Source organism: Propithecus coquereli, unplaced genomic scaffold (assembly GCF_000956105.1).
Source record: "Propithecus coquereli isolate 6110/MARCELLA unplaced genomic scaffold, Pcoq_1.0 Scaffold209, whole genome shotgun sequence".
NCBI classification, from domain to species: Eukaryota; Metazoa; Chordata; class Mammalia; order Primates; family Indriidae; genus Propithecus; species Propithecus coquereli.
In genome coordinates, this window is record NW_012145967.1 from 4,760,209 (window position 1) to 4,778,870 (window position 18,662).

General features: G+C 45.7%; 1 protein-coding gene across 1 annotated transcript in view; it reads left to right on the forward strand.

Annotated features, from left to right (window-relative positions):
- The window catches only part of LOC105810320 (beta-galactosidase-1-like protein 2), a 74,771-nt gene that overhangs the window by 34,046 nt on the left and 22,063 nt on the right, over positions 1-18,662 (forward strand). The window contains exons 12-18 of the mRNA XM_012644276.1: positions 866-1,012; positions 3,898-3,985; positions 4,661-4,748; positions 4,958-5,066; positions 5,664-5,780; positions 5,890-5,953; positions 6,784-6,851. Coding sequence (XP_012499730.1) covers positions 866-1,012; positions 3,898-3,985; positions 4,661-4,748; positions 4,958-5,066; positions 5,664-5,780; positions 5,890-5,953; positions 6,784-6,851 — 681 coding nt within the window. The remainder of the gene's footprint in view (positions 1-865; positions 1,013-3,897; positions 3,986-4,660; positions 4,749-4,957; positions 5,067-5,663; positions 5,781-5,889; positions 5,954-6,783; positions 6,852-18,662) is intronic.

Below are 18,662 nucleotides of genomic sequence, written 5' to 3' on the forward strand. Positions count from 1 at the left end.
ATCACGTGCCTGGGATATGAGGCATAGGAAGTACACCACCACCACCTGTGAAGTATACTTGCACACAAATGAATAAAAACCTACCTTTAATCCCATCAAACATCTAGATCTAACTATTGATTTACAGAAAACACAGGGAATATAGAGACATGTCACCTGACATAGCAGGGATCTAATCAGGAGGAGGAGGAGGGAGAAAAGGAGGGAGAGGACATTGCCTGAGCTTTCTACTTTTTTGCCTGGATGGATGGTGTTGCTCTTCTTGAAGGAAAAAGAGTGGGATGGGAATTGTTGTGGTCAGTGCGGTTTGGGTGATGCTGCACTGGAAACCTCTGTGGGCATCCAGAGGGTGGGGCCCAGTAGATATGAGGGTAAACAGACACAGGGTGCTTTAGGGTCGTGCTAGATAGGCAGATGTATGAATAATCACAGCCAGTTAGCCCCTGGGCTGCAGTGATTTCTCTTGGTAGTATAAACAAGGAAAAGAAAAGGCCATGAATGGGCAGAACCTGGCACCCTGGGGTGGGATTCCTGTGCTCGGGAGTCCAGTCCAGCCTCCACTATGAATTGATGAGCCAGGCCCACAAATCACACCCTTTTCTTGACCTCAGCTTTTCCATCTGAAAAATAGAAATGCCTCACTGACTAGCACACCCAGGGAAATCTGAGGTTGGTTTGGAAAACAAAAAGGGCATTTGTGTGCCATGCTTAAGGATGATCATCACTGCATATTCCTTTTTTATACTCCTGTTCGCAAGGCTCTTGGGGCCACTCTTTTGGAGAGGTGGGCTTTGGGTGGGGGTTTCTGGGGTTCTTCTGTCCAGCCTCAACCTCAGCCTGGTTTTCGCTCCTGTCTCTGCCATAGCCAATCAAGTCTGCCAAGCCAGTCTCCATGGAGATGCTGTCTGTGAACCAGGGGAGTGGTCAGTCCTATGGGTACACACTGTATGAGACTTACATCTCCAAAGGAGGCATCCTCTCCTCAAGGGGTCATGTTCGGGATCGTGCTCAGGTAGGAGGCAATGAGCGTGTCTCAGGGGCATTTGTCTGCGATCATAGCCCAACTGTGCTGTTGAGGGGACTGTCTAAATGATAGCCAAAACTTTTTGACCTTCAAAACATTATTACTGTCTCTTAATGCCTGTCCGTTCAGTGAAATCTTTTGTACATGTGCTACTGCTACACTTTGCCTAAGGTGTGTAAAACTCTAGGGGACCTGAGGGTGCTTTTTAAGGAGACCTGAGAAGAGCGTAAATAGTCCCTATACTTATTGCATATCAATCCCTAACATTTACATGGCATATTACTGTTGGCTTTTCTCAGTTTTTTTTTTCTTTCTTTCTTTTTTTTTTTTTCCTTTGAGTCAGAGTCTCACTCTGTTGCCCAGAGTGTTGTGGCATTCTTATAGCTCACTGCAACTTCAAACTTCTGGGCTCAAGCGATCCTCCTGCCTCAGCCTCCTGTTGCTGGGATTACAGGCGTATGCCACCACGCCCGGCTAATTGTTTCTACTTTTAGTAGAGACGGGGTCTCGCTCTTGCTTAGGCTGGTCTGGAACTCCTGCGCTCAAGTGATCCTCCCACCTTGGCCTCCCAGAGTGCTAGGATTACAGGCGTGAGCCACCACAGCCCGGCCTCATTTAACTCTTAAAACACCTGAGATATGTATTGCAAATGAGGAGAACCCAGAGGAGTTAAATGACTTTCAAATGCTGTTCAGCTGGAGCGTCGCAGAGCCGGCTAACGGCTTCCCATCCCACCCACAGCAAGAGCTGTTTTCTCCGACTGCTGGTGGAATCTTCTTGCTCTTCATACTCTGTATCATCTTCCTCAAGGGCTTCAAGGACTCTTTTCTCATGACTCCAGCCCTCCCTCCCTTCCTCAGCTGCAGACCCGTATTTTTTGCTGTGTCTGGACATTCCTCTTCACGTGGTGTTTGTTCCACGGCTCTCCAGCTCCTTCTGGCATGAGCTTCCTAAGGAAACCTCAGAGCGGTTGGTGGCCTCACAGCCTCCCAAGCTGGCAATGCTGCTCTCGTGCGCCCCTCACCCTTTCTTCACTCCTTAATCCCACCTGGCCCCTGCATGGTGCAGCATTTACTTAAGTTGTTCCCGTAAAACTCATGCTGTTGTCATCTCAGTCTCATCCCGGTATGTCGCTTCTGCTATTATTACACCCTCTCAATTCTGTTTCAGACTATGCACTGTCATCCTCTGTCCCCGTCTCTTCCCTGCTGAAGGCCCCCCTCATAGTGCCATTGGAGTTTCTTCCCAGGTAAAAGCCTCATCACTCCACTTCTCTTGTACCCACTGCTGGTGATGTCCTTAGCCACCTGTCCGCCGGTCCATGGGGTGGCCTGGCTTCTGCAGTGCATAGGACTCACCGTTCCTTCCGCAGTGCTTCCGGGTGGGCTGTCCCCAGCTCCATGGTAGCAGAGGCGTTGTGCTCCGATCGTTGCTTTGTGTGACTCTCCGTCTGCATTTCTCAGTGCTCAGGGTTGTATTTTAACCAGGTGACCCCTGCCCAGTGAGATATTGAGTCATACAGCAAGTGTTCAGTAAATGTTCAGCAAGTGTTCAGTAAATAGAATATATCAGCCTGTGATTAGACTCTGGTAAGCTTACACTATGAATTCTGTATTCTGTATAATAATAACATTTATATGTTTTTCATAATTGTGGATTTTTCTTGTTATAGTTTCTAAGTCATTTTATTTGAAAAATTGTGATCTAAGCTAAACACTCTAAGAAGCAAATTATTTATCCTTATCTGGTCTTGATGGCTAGAGCGGAGTCTTCTGGGTGGCTTAGTCTAGGGCTGAGGCAACACTGTAGGGAATGGAAAAGAAACAGGTTCATGTTCAGATGATCCCTAAAACCAGGCAGGGCGGTGGCAGCAGCAGATTCTTGTTCCAAATGACAATCTGGGGATCCCCAGCAGAACAGGATCTACTGCAGAGGTGAACCCATGGGGGCAAGGCAGGCTGACACCTGCGCGGCTGCCGTGCCTGCGTCCTCACACCTTCCCTCCGCCATCATTTGTTTCACGGTGTCTATTCATTGTCTACGTTTCCTTTTTCCTCATTCCCTGCAGGCCTTTTTAATTTCCCCCTCCTTGCCCTACAGTGGAGCTGGGGCCTGGGTTTCATGTCTGGACACCCTTCTTCAGACTTCACCTCACGTGATGCATCCCTGGCTACTTTAAATACAGTCTGTTTTTGTGAACATGTGGTCAGCTGGTGGAATTTGGGGAGACAAAGAGTTCCTTGTTCCCCTCGACATGCCCTTGTCCTGCCTTTCCCAAGGTCTGTCTCCTCCCTTTCCTGATGAGGACCTAATGTCGCTCTCTTCTTTCTTTGGCAGGTGTTTCTGAATGGGCAGCATGTGGGAGTCCTGGATCACTCCACTGATCATCTGAATATTATGAGAAATGTATATACTCCAGTGTTAATGGACAGATAGTTCTAGTGCCTGTCGGGCCCTGCACTCGGGTGTGCCCGTGGCTGGGCCTGTGATAGCCCCTCTCTCCTCCCTGCCCTTGGGATTACTCCTGGCAGAGGAGCCCAGCAGGGACGAGGGAGAGTTGTGTGTGTCTCCAGGGTACAGGTACCTCTGCTTTAGGCGAGCACAGCTTTTCCACCTTGGATATTTGCTGCTCAAAAAACTCCGGGTTGGCCACTGGCCCCAGTAGAGTCTCTGCTAAAATGTACAAGTGACTCTTTCTTTCCCTGAAAGGCCTGGCTCAGGAGGGTGGGGCATGAGCAGGAGGAGTGGCAGCCTGGGGGTTCACTTGGCCCGGATCTGGGGGTCCGAAGGCCCTGAGGCCTGCCTGCAGGTCAGTCTTGGCTCCAGGGGAGACCTAGACGGTCTGCAGAAGAGTGCTGGTCTGTCTCGGACAGGGCTACCAGGACTACCACTCCCTGAGGATCCTGGTGGAGAATCAAGGCCGACTTGCCTATGGGAAGGATATCAACAGAGAGAGGAAAGGTGGGCTACCGAATGCAGACCCTGCCACCCTTACCGCAGGCTGAGGGCAGTGAGGGACAGGCATATGGTTTGGAAGAGAGCAGGGTCTCTCAGCCACAAGACAACCACGTGGAGGCTATGATGACATCTGGCCTTGCTGGGAAAGGATGACAGTGTCCTTTCTCCTCAGTTCCCCAAGTGTGTTTTCTCATTACCGAGTCAGAGCCAGTATACTACCCTTCCTCTTCAGAGAGGGGTTTGAGAATGGCTCCCTCAGGAGAAGGCCCTGGAGAATAAAAACAGTGAGGGTCCCTCCCTAGGGATGTTGCTCCTTCCTTCCCTGGAGTCAATGCTTGTGCTGTCCTTCCCAGCCCCAGTGCTCCTGGCTAGAGTCCCACACACCTTCCTTCTCCCCTCAATGCTTTGACACACCTGAGACTTAGGCTTCCCTGAGCCCCCATGCTGGCCAGACCTGGCAGGGACTGCAGTGCCTTCTCCGCTGTTAATGTGGAGGATACAGGCCCCTCTCTGAGAGGTGTGCACTCAGACAGAGAGGTCTGTGTAGGATTTTGCAGAAACCTTTCCAGCCAGATGAGGCTAGAAAAGCTGTCTCCTTCAGGGAGAGCCCTGGCCACAGCTCTGTACATTGCCACCCCTTCCTGCCTCTTCACTCACCTTTTCTGTCCTCTCCTGCAGGTTTAACTGGGGACATCTATCTGGACAATTCTCCACTAAGAAAATTTACAATTTACAGCCTGGACATGAACATAAAATTAATACAAAGGTGGGTGCCTGACCATTAATTCCAGGTGATGGATCAAAAATGGTAAACATTTAGCGAGGGAAGGGACCCAGAGATTATCCAGACGAACCCCGCAGTTACTGAGGGGAGGGGAGCACCAGGCTCCAGGGAAGAGGCTCACCTCCTAGGTCATAGATGACACATTAGAGAGAAAGGTGTGACCATCCTCCTGGTCCTTGACTATCTCTCAGGATAATTCCCAAGATCTGGAAACCAGTCTCATACCAAGTTCAGGGCCCTGCCTTCTTCCTCGGTTTCCTGAAAGTTGGGGAGCCCAAAGACACCTTCATAAAACTGGAGGTTAGTGCCATTTCTCTCCTGTCTATGTCCACCCAAACTTCCATCCCCAAAGGACCTGTAGAAAAAAGGCTCCTTGGCGCGTGGGCTCTGCCGTGTGTGAGGGAATACCAGGGCCCTCAGCCACTCTACAAGCCATCCAGGCGGCTGCCCGATCCCGGTGCTACCTGGGTGGGGTGGGAGTACTGCAGGGCCGGCTGGAGGAGCCACTGCATGGGGAGCGTGAGGAGAATTGCCCAGTAGTGCCCAGACATCATCCACCATGCAGCCCGTGGTGGGGAGGTTCTAAGTAGGATGCCAACACACAGTTGCTGCCACTCCTGAAATTCTACAACGCTATCGATGTTTTGGGCCCAGCATGTTTTGATGAACAGCCGATGGTATACAGACATGGGAGGCATGGTGGGAAGCAGAGCCCTCCCCCTGAGGCCGACGGCTGTGGCACAGAACTCTCGGGCCCCCCCACCCCAGGCCTTGGTTGGTCATCCATCCTGTTTGGGCATACCTGTGATTTGGTGTGTCTGGTGTATGAGGGGTATGTTCATGTGTGTGGCGTCTTCTCCCCTTGGGTCTTTAGCCCTCCATTCCACTCTTTTTCAGGGCTGGACAAAAGGGGTTGTTTTCATCAATGGAAAAAACCTAGGACGCTACTGGAATTTAGGTCCCCAGGAGACCCTTTACCTTCCAGGACCATGGCTTCATTCTGGGACAAATGAGGTGAACCCCGCCCACAGTACCCCACACCTCCCTGTCCACATCCATGGACTCTGTCTGGCCTCAGAGGCAGAACTTGAATCTCACGGCCACCCCACCTTCTTCTTGACAGATCGTCGTGTTTGAGGAATTGATAGGTGGCCTACAGATCCAGTTCATAAAGAGCCCTTTTCTAGGTATGGCATTCTGAAGGGTCATTTGCGGCATCTTGGACAATACTTTTGGCTCTTTCTAGCTGAGATAGACACAAAGAAGGCAGGGTGTGCACCATCTACCAGGACCCTGCCTGGCACGATAGATAAACTTTCTCTTTGGCTGCCCATTTGAAGTTGACCTGACTAACCTCCTCTAACAGCCTAAACCCAACTCCCTCTACCTCCCTTCCAGACATTTCCACGGTATATTGGGATCTCTTTCTCACTGTATACCGATCCCAACACCCTCCACTTCTTGCAGTTTCTGAAATGCATCAATCTTCCCACTGCCCTTTCTCCTGCTGCCATGTTGGATAACTCCAAAGCACTTTCCCCAGTACCCTCCCTGGGAGGCCACAGCCAGAGAATGCATGGACCAGTTACAGTCTGGGCCCACGTGCTTCAGACCTCCTGTGCCTTCCTAGTGACACCGGTTGCCTGCAGCCCCAGTTGCCCCAGCTCCTTTTGTTGCAAGCAGCATTCAGATATCCTTTTGGAGAGTGGCCATCCCTCCGTCCCTCCCGTAGAATCTTTTTGGGCCTGATAACCAAACTGCCACTTCTCCTCCCTCCCTTGGTGGGCATGCGATACGTAATAAGCCAGTCATACTTTCTTCTCCAGGATACTGAGTCTCGCTGGTATGGAAATGGGAAATGGGCTGAGCTGAGTCATTTCAACAGTGGTGCCGTGAGTAGCTGTCAGTCCTGACACCCAGGTCACGCGAACTGCCCTGGCTTCTCCGTCTGTGCCAAGCCCTGCTGGGGTCTGCCATTCACCCCTAACCTGCCCATACCTTCCTCTTGTGGCTTCAGTTGGCAAACCTCTTTCTGATGTTTACAAGATAAACCTACCCAATGTGTACATTTGCAATATTGCTATGGTAAAAGCTGTTTGACCCCCAAATCAAATATTGAAAAAAATGAGAAGATGCTCAGAATATTTGACCTCACAAGTGTAAATCTGAAGCAAAAGTGATCTTCTCAAGAAATCAAATAAAATATAAAAGTTAATGCAGGAAATGTCAGGAAGCTCATATATACTTTGTGCTTTCAGTGTTTAATAAAAGTGTTTTACTTTTACTTTTCAGTGGTCTTTTCATTCCACTGGGTTTCCATACTCAGGGGCAAGCCCTGCTTCTTTGAGACTCATGGCAGCCAGCTCTGCCTTTCCTTGTCATCGTTGGCACTTGATTCATGGCCCTGTTGATCTCCTGTCCTGCTGCCATCTTCCTGCCGATGGCCCCAAGCCTTCTGAGCCATTACAGAGGGCAGAGAGAGCCATTTGAGGCCCTGGGGTGATCCACTTGGAGGCACAGCATGGACAGGCAGAGGGAAGACCTTTGGAGTTTTACTCTTTCAAGCCACTACAGGTCCCAGTGTGGTATAAACAGGCTCTGGGTTAGCTCACAGTTTCTCAGTGAGGCTTGGAAGAGTGTGTCGCCATAGAGGCAGCTGGCATTGCATCGGGTGCTACAAAAGGGAGCCCAAGCCAAGACCAAAAGGAATCCAGCCAGACCCCAGAAGCTCGGTGAGCTCCCACGGGACCTGGGGTGAGGCCATTGCACAGGGGCTACCAGACCTCGGTTGGCCCAGAGAGTCAAGATCACAAGTACACCCCTTGCATGCTGCACCTGTAAATGCCAGTGGCCAGCATTGCCCACATGGACAAGGTCCTCCACAGTCCAAGCAGGTCATAGGGCAAGAGCTGCCTGCTCAGGGGTTTCCTTCATTGCCCCACCCCAACCCTGTGTCTCAGCTGAAGCCCACAGAGGAGGAAGCAGTACAGATGGCAGCTCAGCTCCATTCATCCCTCTCTTCCTTCTCTTTCTCCTGTCACCCAAAGCCCAGAAGCGTTCCCATATCATAGCCTTGTCCTTCCATAAACCTTAGTGTGCAGCACAGTCACCTGGAGGGCTTGTTCAAACATGGACTGCTGGACCCTGTCCCGGGATTGTTGATTCGGTGTGTCTGGGGCCCAAGGATTTGCATTTCTGGCAAGGTCCCAGGTGATGCTCCTATTGCTGCTCTGGGGATCCCGCTTTGAGAACCTTTACCATAAAGCAGGATCTCAACCTCAGCACTCTTGGTCCTTGGGGATAGATAATTCTTTGTGGTGGGGGCTGACCTGTGCATTGCAGGATGTTTAGCAATATCCCTTGGTCTCTACTCCCTAGGGGTGAGCAGCACCCCACCCCCAACTGTGATAACCAAAAATGTCTTCTGGCATTGCCAGATGTCCTCTGGGGATCAGAATTCCTCAGGGTGAGAACCACTTCTGTGGAGCATACCTGATTCCCCCAGTCAGAAATGGTACTTTTCCTACCATCCAGGAAAGCACTAGGAGTTGGGGCCTCATGGATAAATCCTTAATAAATAAAGGGCAAAGATGAAGGAATTTGGAAAATCTTCTCTTAAGACAATAGTCGATCTGTGACCTCATTTTTCTTCTGCACAATCCTAGTGCTGAATAACAAACAGCTTGTTACTTCTTTATTTCTCTTTGTTCTACTTTTGAAACAAATTCTGATATTCCCACAGATAAATGGATTTCTTGGGTAAATTGGAGTAAAATTCATGTGTGTGGGAGGCTGAAGGGAAAATCATCACATTGCACTTTTACAAATATTTCTCCCTTTATACCTATAAACAAGCATGGGAAGAGTGGTGCTGCAGTCCTGTCTATAAAAGGGACAGCTCGTCTGCTGCCAGGCCCTCCTTCCCTCTTCATGGCCTCTCAGGGCCCCGGGCAATATGGACTGTCAAATATGCTCATCTGATAGCACTGGGAGAAACCTTAAGGAGGGTATAATGGTGGCGGTGGTGGTGGTGGTGATGGTGTTTTTTCCCTGATAACCTGAGGTTCATGCCTTGGTGGAATGCCAGATCAAATTATAGAAACTACAATTTCTCTACCTGAGTTGGAGTATGAACATTTATCTTTATGAATTTATTATTTATTTACTTAGTTTTAGAGACAAACTCTCACTCTGTCACCCCGGCTGGAGTACAGTGGCTCGATCATAGCTCACGGTAACCTCAAACTCCTAGGCTCAGGTGATCCTCCCACCTCAGCCTCCGAGTAGCTTTAAAAAACTACTTGTAAAATATTGGTGTACTATGAAAGAAGAATATCGATCATAATTATCTAGAAAGGTTATTAAGATATTCCTTTTTCCAGTTACATATTTGTGTGAGGCTAGATCTTCACATATGTCAATCAAAATAATGGAAACACTCTTCCCCCAGGTTACCTACTTGGCTTACTCCCTCACCTCCTTCCAGTCTCTGCTTAAGTCACATCCTAGAACAATGCTGAACAGTTATATTAAAATCCATTGGTCTAATCTTGCATGGATCTTTTACTCAAATCATGATTTTGTAACATTATGCATTAGGTCACTGAATTATGCAGATCTTCAACATTTCATTATCCAATATGAAAACATTCAGTTATCAATATCACCACTAATCCCACAGAGAAAGAATTTAAGATTTGAGAAGCTATCAAGCTACTGGATAGTGGGCACAAATTTTCCAAAATACTAAGTTTTAACTGAAAGCTTGAGTTTTATCATTGACAACAACTACAGTCAGTTGTTATACTTGAAGTGACAGGCTCACTTCATTAGTTTTTTTCCCTCTTTTTAAATGAGAACTTACTGAGATAAAATTCATGTAACGTAAAATTAATCCTCTTAGGATATAAAACTCAGTGGCTTTTAGGATATTCACAAAGTTGTGCAACCATCACCACTACCTAACCTTAGACAATTTTCATCACCCCAGGAAGAAACCCCGACACATTAGCACTGACTCCCCATTTCCTCTCCCCCAGCCACTGGCAACCACTAATCTACTTTCTGTCTCCGTGGATTTGCCTATTCTGGATTTGTACCTGGCTCCATAAGCAAGAAAATATTTTTTAAAATAGTTTTTCTTACAATAGACAGAACAAAAATAGTTTCTTAAAAACTATGTTTAAAATAGTTTTTCTTATATTTCAAGTTTCCAGGCCAGTATATTTGCTGACCAGAACTTTGTAGCTTTCTGTTGCACTGATGCATTCCTTTTTGAGTTTCTTTCCCAGGAATGTGGAACCTCCTTGCAGCCATGAGATAACTACAAAGCCTTACAACACCTGTTTGTCTGGAGAAGATGAGATAAGTGACATCCCAGCACAGATTGTGCCCAAGGACCTGCTGAGCAGCCTACTTCCCACATCCTACCTGGACACAAGGCTGAAAGAATTACCAATATTAACGCCTAGCTCATTATACTACTAAAATCCCTACCCTGGGAGGGACTGATCTACCATTTTTGATCATGAGATGTATGCACTTGCATGATTTCTCACTGTGCTTGTATTCCTTGCACTCTGCCCAAAAGATGTAATGATGTTCACTTAGTGCGTTATTCATTTTACCTCCAGAAAAACCCCTGACACCCTTGGTCAGGGAGGTGGATTTGAAGCAGTCCATTCCTCCCACCTCCTGGTTGACGTGTCCTCCACAATAAATCCTTTCTTCTTTGACAATCCGCATTGTCTCAGTAATTGGCTTTCTGTGTAGCAAGCAACAGAGAGAACCTCCCCTGCCGGTTCATTAACAGACTTTTCTCCCATCCAAGTACTAACCAAGCCCGACCCTGCTTAGCTTCCGAGATCAGACAAGATTGGGGTGCGTTCAGGGTGGTATGGCCGTAGACAACAGCCTTTTCTTATACAAAGAATCGCATAATACGTGGTCTTTTGTGACTGGTTTCTTTCACTTAGCATGTTTTAAAGGTTCATCCATGTTGTAGCATGTGCCAGTATTTCATTCATTGTTTTTGGCTGAATAATATTCCATTGTATGGATATAGTACATTTTGTTTATCCTTTCATTAATTGATGGACATTTGGGTTGTTTCCACTTTCTGGCTATTATGAATAATGCTACTGTGAACACTTGTGTGCAAGTTTTTGTGTGAATATATGTTTTCACTTCTCTTGGGTAAATACCTACGAGTAGAATTGTTGGATCATATGGTAACTCTACGTTTAACATATCAAGGAGATGCCAAACTGTCTTCCAAATTAGCTATACCATTTTACGATCCCACCAGGAATATACGAGGTATCTGATATCTCCATAGCCTCACCAGCATTGTTAGCTGTTATCTTGATTTTAACCAACCTAGTGGTAGCGAAGAGGTATCTCATTGTGGTTTTGATTTGTACTTCCCTGATGACTAATAATGTTGCGCATCTTTCCTGTGCCAGTAGGCCATTTGTTTGCCATCTTTGGAGAAATACCTTTTCAAATACTTTGCCCATTTAAAAATCTGGGTTGTCTTTTTATTGCTGAGTTGTGAGTTTATATACTCTAGATACAAGTCCCTTATCAAGTATGTGATTTGTAAATATTTCCTTCCATTCTGTTGGGTTTCTTTTCACTTTCTTGATGGTTCCATCTGAAGTACCAAAGTTTTAAATTTTTATGAAGTCCAGTTTATTATTTTTCTTTTATTGCTTGTATTTGGTATCATATATAATAAGCTATTGCCTAATCTAAGATCACAAAAAATTTACTCCTATGTTTTCTTCTAAGAGCTTCAGAGTTTTTAGATTTTATACACATAGGTCTAGGGTAAACTTTGAATTACTTTTTAGGTCCAACTTTATTCTTTTGAAAGTAGATATCCATTTATCTTACCCCATCTGTTGAAATGACTATTCTCTTGCCTTCATGTTGTCTTGGCACCCTTGTGAAAAATTAATGAACCATAAATGTATGTATTTATCTGTAGATTCTAGTTCTGTTCCATTCATTTTTATATGTGTTTTTAGGCCAGTATCACACTGTCTTGGTTACTGTAGCTTTGTAATGAGCTTTAAAATCGGAAATGTGAATCCTCTGACTTTGTTCTTTTTCAAAACTGTTTTGGCTATTCTGATGGACATAGAGACTTTAAAATTTCTCAGGTGATTCCATTTTGCAGCTAAGTTTGAGAGCCACTGCTTCTAGGGGCCTCAAATGGCTTGGATTATAATAGTTTGTTAGTTGTCTTTTAAATCTTTTATCTGCAAATTGTGCCACTTTGTATGCTACTTTTCAACATTTTTATCTTACTTCTCCTTTTCCTTGTGTTATTGAATTGGCTATGATGACAACAACATTGTTGCCCATTCAATGATCTCTTCCCTTTGTCCTTGCTAACAGAATTATGATTTTGTCGGGTGGCAATGTGCTCAGCTCCAAATGATGAATCATGATTGGTCTAATCCAATTTAGTAAGCATATTACCCTTTGGCAGTTATGGCTTGGTAGGTGAGCAAGTGACCTGGTTCTGGAAAAACCTTCTAGGGATTTCTGGGGAAGATTTTCCTCACTGCCCCTGCCCTCTGTCTTCCTGCTGGAGATACTGTCACACAGGACTGATGCGTGGAGCCATCATGTGACCACCCAGGAGCTGCCAAGGATGGCTGAGCAGAAAGATACAAAGCTCCTGTGCATTGACTCTCCTGTCATAGACGTCCAGATTCTTGTTTATGTGAGATAAGTACTGTATAAGCTACTGTTATTTGAATATTATGTTACTTGTAACCAAAATCATACTAATTGATAGAAATAGAATTTTCAGAATTTGGTTAAGTAATGCTGTGTGGGCCATTCTGGAGATGGTCAATTTTGAATTGCATCAAATAATTTGTTACTAATAAGAAAATTTCCTGAATATGTAAATGATATAGTAAAACAGTTTTACGTCTAGCAGTTTTACTTGCACATATCTGCATACGCTTTCTTACATGAGAAGGGAAAAGAGCAGCACTCCAGGGAATGCCAGGGCATAACCTTCTTTTCTCCATGCTGTCAATATAGCGAGCCCCTGTCGGGTCCACGGCAACGTAACAGACGTGAGGACATCATCTGTCTAGTATGGTTTGGTAGCAAAAAGCAGGGAATGATGCTTTAGAACATTGTATTTTAAAGCAGGAATTTCAAATCCTCAGCTCTTTGTGGGTTAAACCCACCAGAAGTGAAATGGTAGAGGAAGAGGCCCAGGCATCTGTTCCTGGCTGCATCACCCACTTTTATTGTTCTTAGGATAATAAATTTATACATCCAATTGCTTATTTGACAGCTCCACTCGGATGCCCTGCCTCATTTCATCAACTTGTCACCCCCTCTGTCTTCACTAGCTTGCTAAGGGCCAATCGCTGGCACACGTAGGATTGCTTCCTTTCCTGTGTGCCCAAGTCCCAGCCAGCACATGACTGTTTGCTTCTGGCCTCTAAAACCCCTTAGGTCCATTCACTTACTAGTCTTCCCTGCCCTCACCCCAGCCCCAGCCCCTGTTCTCTCCAGCCTGAAGCATAACCATAGACCCCAAAGTTTTCTTATTTTCATTCATTATTTCTCTTTTCTCTCCTTTCTGCAGCTGGAGTGAACTTTTAGAAATAGAACTCTGATCAAGCCACACCCTCTCCTGAGACTTGTGAATGGCTTCCTGTTGAATGTCAGATAAAATCCCCACTCCTTCCCTCTGGCCCCCGCGGCACCCTGTCCCATCCTCCAGTGCACTCAGCACACTTGGCATTCGTACCCTGGGCCACAGGACCAGCCACCCCTCCCTGGAACACTCACTGCCGGGTTGCGGAGGCTGCCCTCCTGTTACATTTCATTCCTGGCTGACCTGTCTTTTGTCCACCCACACTGCCCTTTATCACTCAACCCTGTTTATTCCCAGGCAACTTTTCTGTATCTGTTGTCTTTCTCTCCCCTCTCTGTAAGCTCCAGGAGAGGAGGGACCTCATCTCTCCCTTCTTGCTGTTTTTGCTCACCACTATGCCTCAGTTTTTACTCACTATTCCTGGCACACAATGGGTGCTGGACAAATATTTGTGGAATGCTTTAATGAAGTATTCCTTCTTAAGGACCAGTGTTCTATAGGATGCCCCATCATTGCCTTGAACTGCCCTGTCTAAAAGAGACTCGATTCTTTATTTCACTGGCCTGTATTTGTATTAATAGTATTGTACAGGCAGCTCCCTTTTCTTTGATCTCTGATTACCTATGCAGAGAAATATCACTCGATGAATGTCAGCTATTAGGTGAGGATAAAGGAGCCCTTTAAGGCCCAGGGTGTCCTGGAGGGGAGGTGGGGACCGTGTGGGGAAATGAGTATGTCTTAGCCCCCTCAGACCAGTTTTGTATCATCATCCTGATGCTGCCTCTTTAATTCTTGAGTAGCATTTGGTCCTGGTTTGAAAGCTCTTAGGACACATTTAAGTGACTCTGTGCTCAGGGTTCTTAAAGCAAAATAGATGCATTTCCATTTTAAGACCCAGATAACAAAAGCTCATGCTTGAAAACTGAACCATTGAAAAAAAATTCTCTTTTTAAAAAAATTATCCCGTTTTATAAGTTTCTCGTTTTGTGTCCTGGGCAGCAATAGGAAACATCAGACATGAATTACATACTTACTGTGGGCGATGTACAGTTCACCATTTATTTTGGAGTCGTAACAACCCTGTAGTCCTTCTTAATATTTTGTTTCTCACACTTGTGTATGGAATCATTATTACAACATCTTTTGCGTGTGCATGAAGCTTTGAAATGAAAACTCTCATCTCCATGCGTCTTGTTCTTTTCTCATTAAAAAAGTGTTTAAATATAGAAAAATATGGCAGTTCCTGACAAGATGCTGTGTTAGCAGGTGCCAAGCCCTCCCATAGATGCACGGAGGCAGTGACCAGCTGTGTGTGGCTCTGTGATGACCACCTTAGCTGATCTGCATGTGAAGGAACCTGCGGCCTCGGGACAGAAAGAGCGGTGACATTGAAAATCCAAAGGATGAGGGTGAGAAGTGTCTTGATGTTTTTTCCCTCCTCTGCTGCTCCAGTGAGCTTATTGCCACCTCTGTGAAGCAGACAGAGTTTCAGAGTTAAGAAAGCAATGGGGGCCCTATTTTCTGAGTGTTTATTTTAGCAGCAGGGCTTTACATCTAGCACTTTGCACCAGCACTGTTGTCATTTGAAGACCCAGAATTGGCGCTGAGTCCAGAGGAGCTCTTCAGATGGAATTCGTTGACCTGCAGGTGCCCTGAACCTGTCTGACAGCCTTCTCTTGCCCTAGGCCTCACGCAAGGCTGCATGAGTCTGTCAGGAATCAGCTCACTTCCAGGGCAGGTCCTTCTGTGACGCCCAGATGTCTTAGTGAATGTGGTAAGTATGAAGCTCTTTGAACAGTGCCTGAGCTATAATGAACACTATGTGAGCATTTGCCATTATTGCTCTGCATTTTAATAAGTGCCAGGGGGAATCTTACTTTCTTGTTGGACTATATACATTTTAAAGTAACTTTGACAAGCGCAATGACTTCTTGGAATTGTGATTGGAATTACATTAAAGTATACTTAATTAAATGTTTTACAATGTTGAGACTTCATATTCATGAACATGGTATATCTTTCCATTTTTTAATGTTGTATTTTATGCATTTCAATTGAAATATGTTTTTATCATGATAGTTTTGTACATTTTCGTTAGGCTTATTCCCAGAAAGCTTGTAGGTTTATCATGAACAGTAGCCATTTCCTAGTCCGTGTCATGACTGATGCTTGCTGGTGTGTAGACTATTGGTTTTTGTATGTCGACCCTGGATCTAGTAACTTACAGATTTCTAATAGATTGTCAATAGACTCTCTTGAGTTTTGTACAATGTTATCTTCCAGGACAATTTTTCACCATGTGTTTCAATCATTTTCCCCCCATTTGTTGTCATTGTTGGCTTATCGTTTAGGATCTCCAATATGATGATGAAGAGTGGCGATACTGAAAATCCTATGTTTATCCAGAATTTAATGTGACTATAAATTTTCACCATCGAGTAAGATATTGGGCAGAGGATTTGGTAGGTAATAGTGATTGCCTACTTGGTGAGAGGTAAGTCTGATGACCTAGGGGCTCATCTCCTCCCCCTCCTGGTAGCTGAGCACAGAGCTGGCTTAGCAGATCTTCGGTAGCACACCTGAACAGACTAAGACCTGGTGGACTCCTGAGGTTCCCCCTTTCTAACAAGGCTGCTTCCTGGACTAGGGGGCTCCCTCTTTGGCATAGCCACACAGAAATGCTTTGCCTCTCTGACCCTAAAAATATGTAGAGTATTATGGGAGTAGGGCTCAGCCACAGGAGCATTGCCCTGGCACATACAGTCTATGTCTGGCTCTCTTGGTCCATTTGTGTTGCTACAAAGGACTACTTGAAGCTGGGTAATTTATAAAGAAAAGAGGTTTATTTGGCTTACAGTTCTGCAGGTATACAAGAAGTGTGACATCAGCATTTGCTTCTGGTGAGGGCCTCAGGCTGCTTCACTCATGGCAAAAGGCAGAGGGGAGCTGGTGTGTGCAGATCACATGGTTAGATAGGAAGCAAGAGGGGGAGGAGGAGGAGGTGCCAGGCTCTTTTCAACAACCAGTTCTCCTGGGAACTAGGTGAGAACTCACTCACTCGCTAGAGAATGGCACCAAGCCGTTCATGAGGAATCTGCTTCCATGACCAAACACCTTCTACCGGGTGCCACCTCCAACATTGGGATCAAATTTCAACATGAGACTTGGTGGGGCCAAACAAACCCTATCGAAACCATAGCACCAGCCTACACTGTGAGAAGATAAGAGCTGGGGAGACGTGAGTGTATCCTACAGCCTCTATCTTATCTGCCTAGGACCCTTGTATAGCAAGCAGTTGGGATGATTGGGACAAGGACTGGGGCAGGACCTGTACCCTCTGCCAGCCACATATATGGCTGCTGTTTTGATATGTGTGTGTGTGTTTGTGTGTTTATATGTGTGTGTGTGTGGACTTTACTGGCTATTCTTTTGTCAACCTGTGTAATTGCTATGGTTGTTCTCAGTACTGGAGTGCACAGACTTATGAGTGGTTACGTGCACTGTGACCCCTGTTTTTTGAACTTACAAAGTCAGCCAAATACACAGCCAGGAATGACCTATAAATCTTGCCAAGATCGCACAATTGAAACAACATCTCAGACCAGGAGAAGAAAGTGTACTTAGTCTTTTCACACAAGATTTAACACAGGCAGGGATGCTATCCAACACTGTCTGCAAGTTCTGCAGCCCTTTTTGGCCAGTGGAAACCACTTCTTGGAGTTTTACTGAAGACTATAGAAGATTAGACAAGGAAGAGACCACTGCCGCTCCCACTGTCCTGATATCATAATAGTGGCTGAGTGTGCCTCTAATTGGGAGTTGGCTTAAGGAGTGGGATGATAAGAGCTTACGGGACTGTGTAAATTCTGCTACTCCCCTACTAGAGAGTTTATCCCCATAACACATTGCATATCTGTATCTCATGTCACCAGTGGTGTGTGTTCAGGATTTCTTTGCCCAACAGTCCCTAATATCCATGCTTCCACTCTTCCTGGTTTGTAAAACTCAAGTTTTGTTGTCCAATGTACACCTTAGAAAATATAACCCTAACTGCTCTGCAGAGCTAAATTTGAATTAATCTAAGCCAATCACGTAATCCTATTGTGTTGGTCAGTGATGGGTTTGGGGTAGGCCTATGACCCTACAGTGAAACTTGAGCCATACCAGGAAGCCTCCTGAGGGCTCTGGGAGAACTCTCTCACTCTAAAAAGACACAAGAACAGACAGTGGAGCTGGATGTCACTGAGTCTGTAGTAGATGCCTGGAACCCTTGAAGCCACCATGCGACTGTGAGGGGACCAGCCTTAGAATAAGTCAACTATCCAGGGGTAGCAGAGAGAAAAGATGGAAGGTATTTGGCTCCTTGATGATTTATGAACCACTGTAATAACTGATCTGAGAATCACTCTCATCCAATTTCTTGTTTTTAAAAATTACACAATTTTCTTATTGGTTAAGAAACTTTCTATACTGGTGCAGACTTGATCATGTAAAAGAATTTCTACTCTATTTCTAGTTTCTGAAAGTGTTATTTGTGATTTTATAATGATTGTGTGTTCAGTGCTTTTCTGCATCTATTGAGATGATTATATGGCATTTTTCTTTTGATTTCTTAATGTAGGAAATTATATAGTTTTCCATGTTGAAAATGAACAGTTGCATTGCTCAGATAAACCCTACTTAATCATTATGTTTTGGCTTTTTACTATATTGTTGGATTGGATTTGCTATATGTACTTAGAAATTTTGTATCTCTATTTATTAGTGATATTTGCTGTGATTTTCTTTTTTCTTATATTCCCCTTGTTTAGTTGGTTTGCCTCATAAAATGAGCTTGGTAGATTTCTGCCTTTTTGTATTATCTGGGACAATTTGTTTAAGCGAGAGATGATCTATTTTTGTAGAAATCTCCTGTAGCTTTGCTTGGGCCGGGAGCCTTGCAGCCTCTGAAACAAACACGAGTGTGCAGGACGTTTATGAGGCGCTCTCGGGGTCAATACCTGTGGAAAGGAAGGAGTGAGCAGGCTGGGGAGAGGGAGAAGTGGGGCAGCGATGCAGCCTCAGTGGAGCCCTCACTGACCCGACAGGGAGCTCTGAAGCTTGCACAACCTTTCTGATGTCCCACCTTGGGGTGAGGGGGTGGAACATTATAGGCCCCTGTGGATCAGTCACTGGAGTGGGCTTCCCTTGGAGGAGGCATAGCGTTGGGGGCCGTACTTAGTCTCTTCAGGAAGGCAGTCCCTACAGAGGGCTGACAGCTG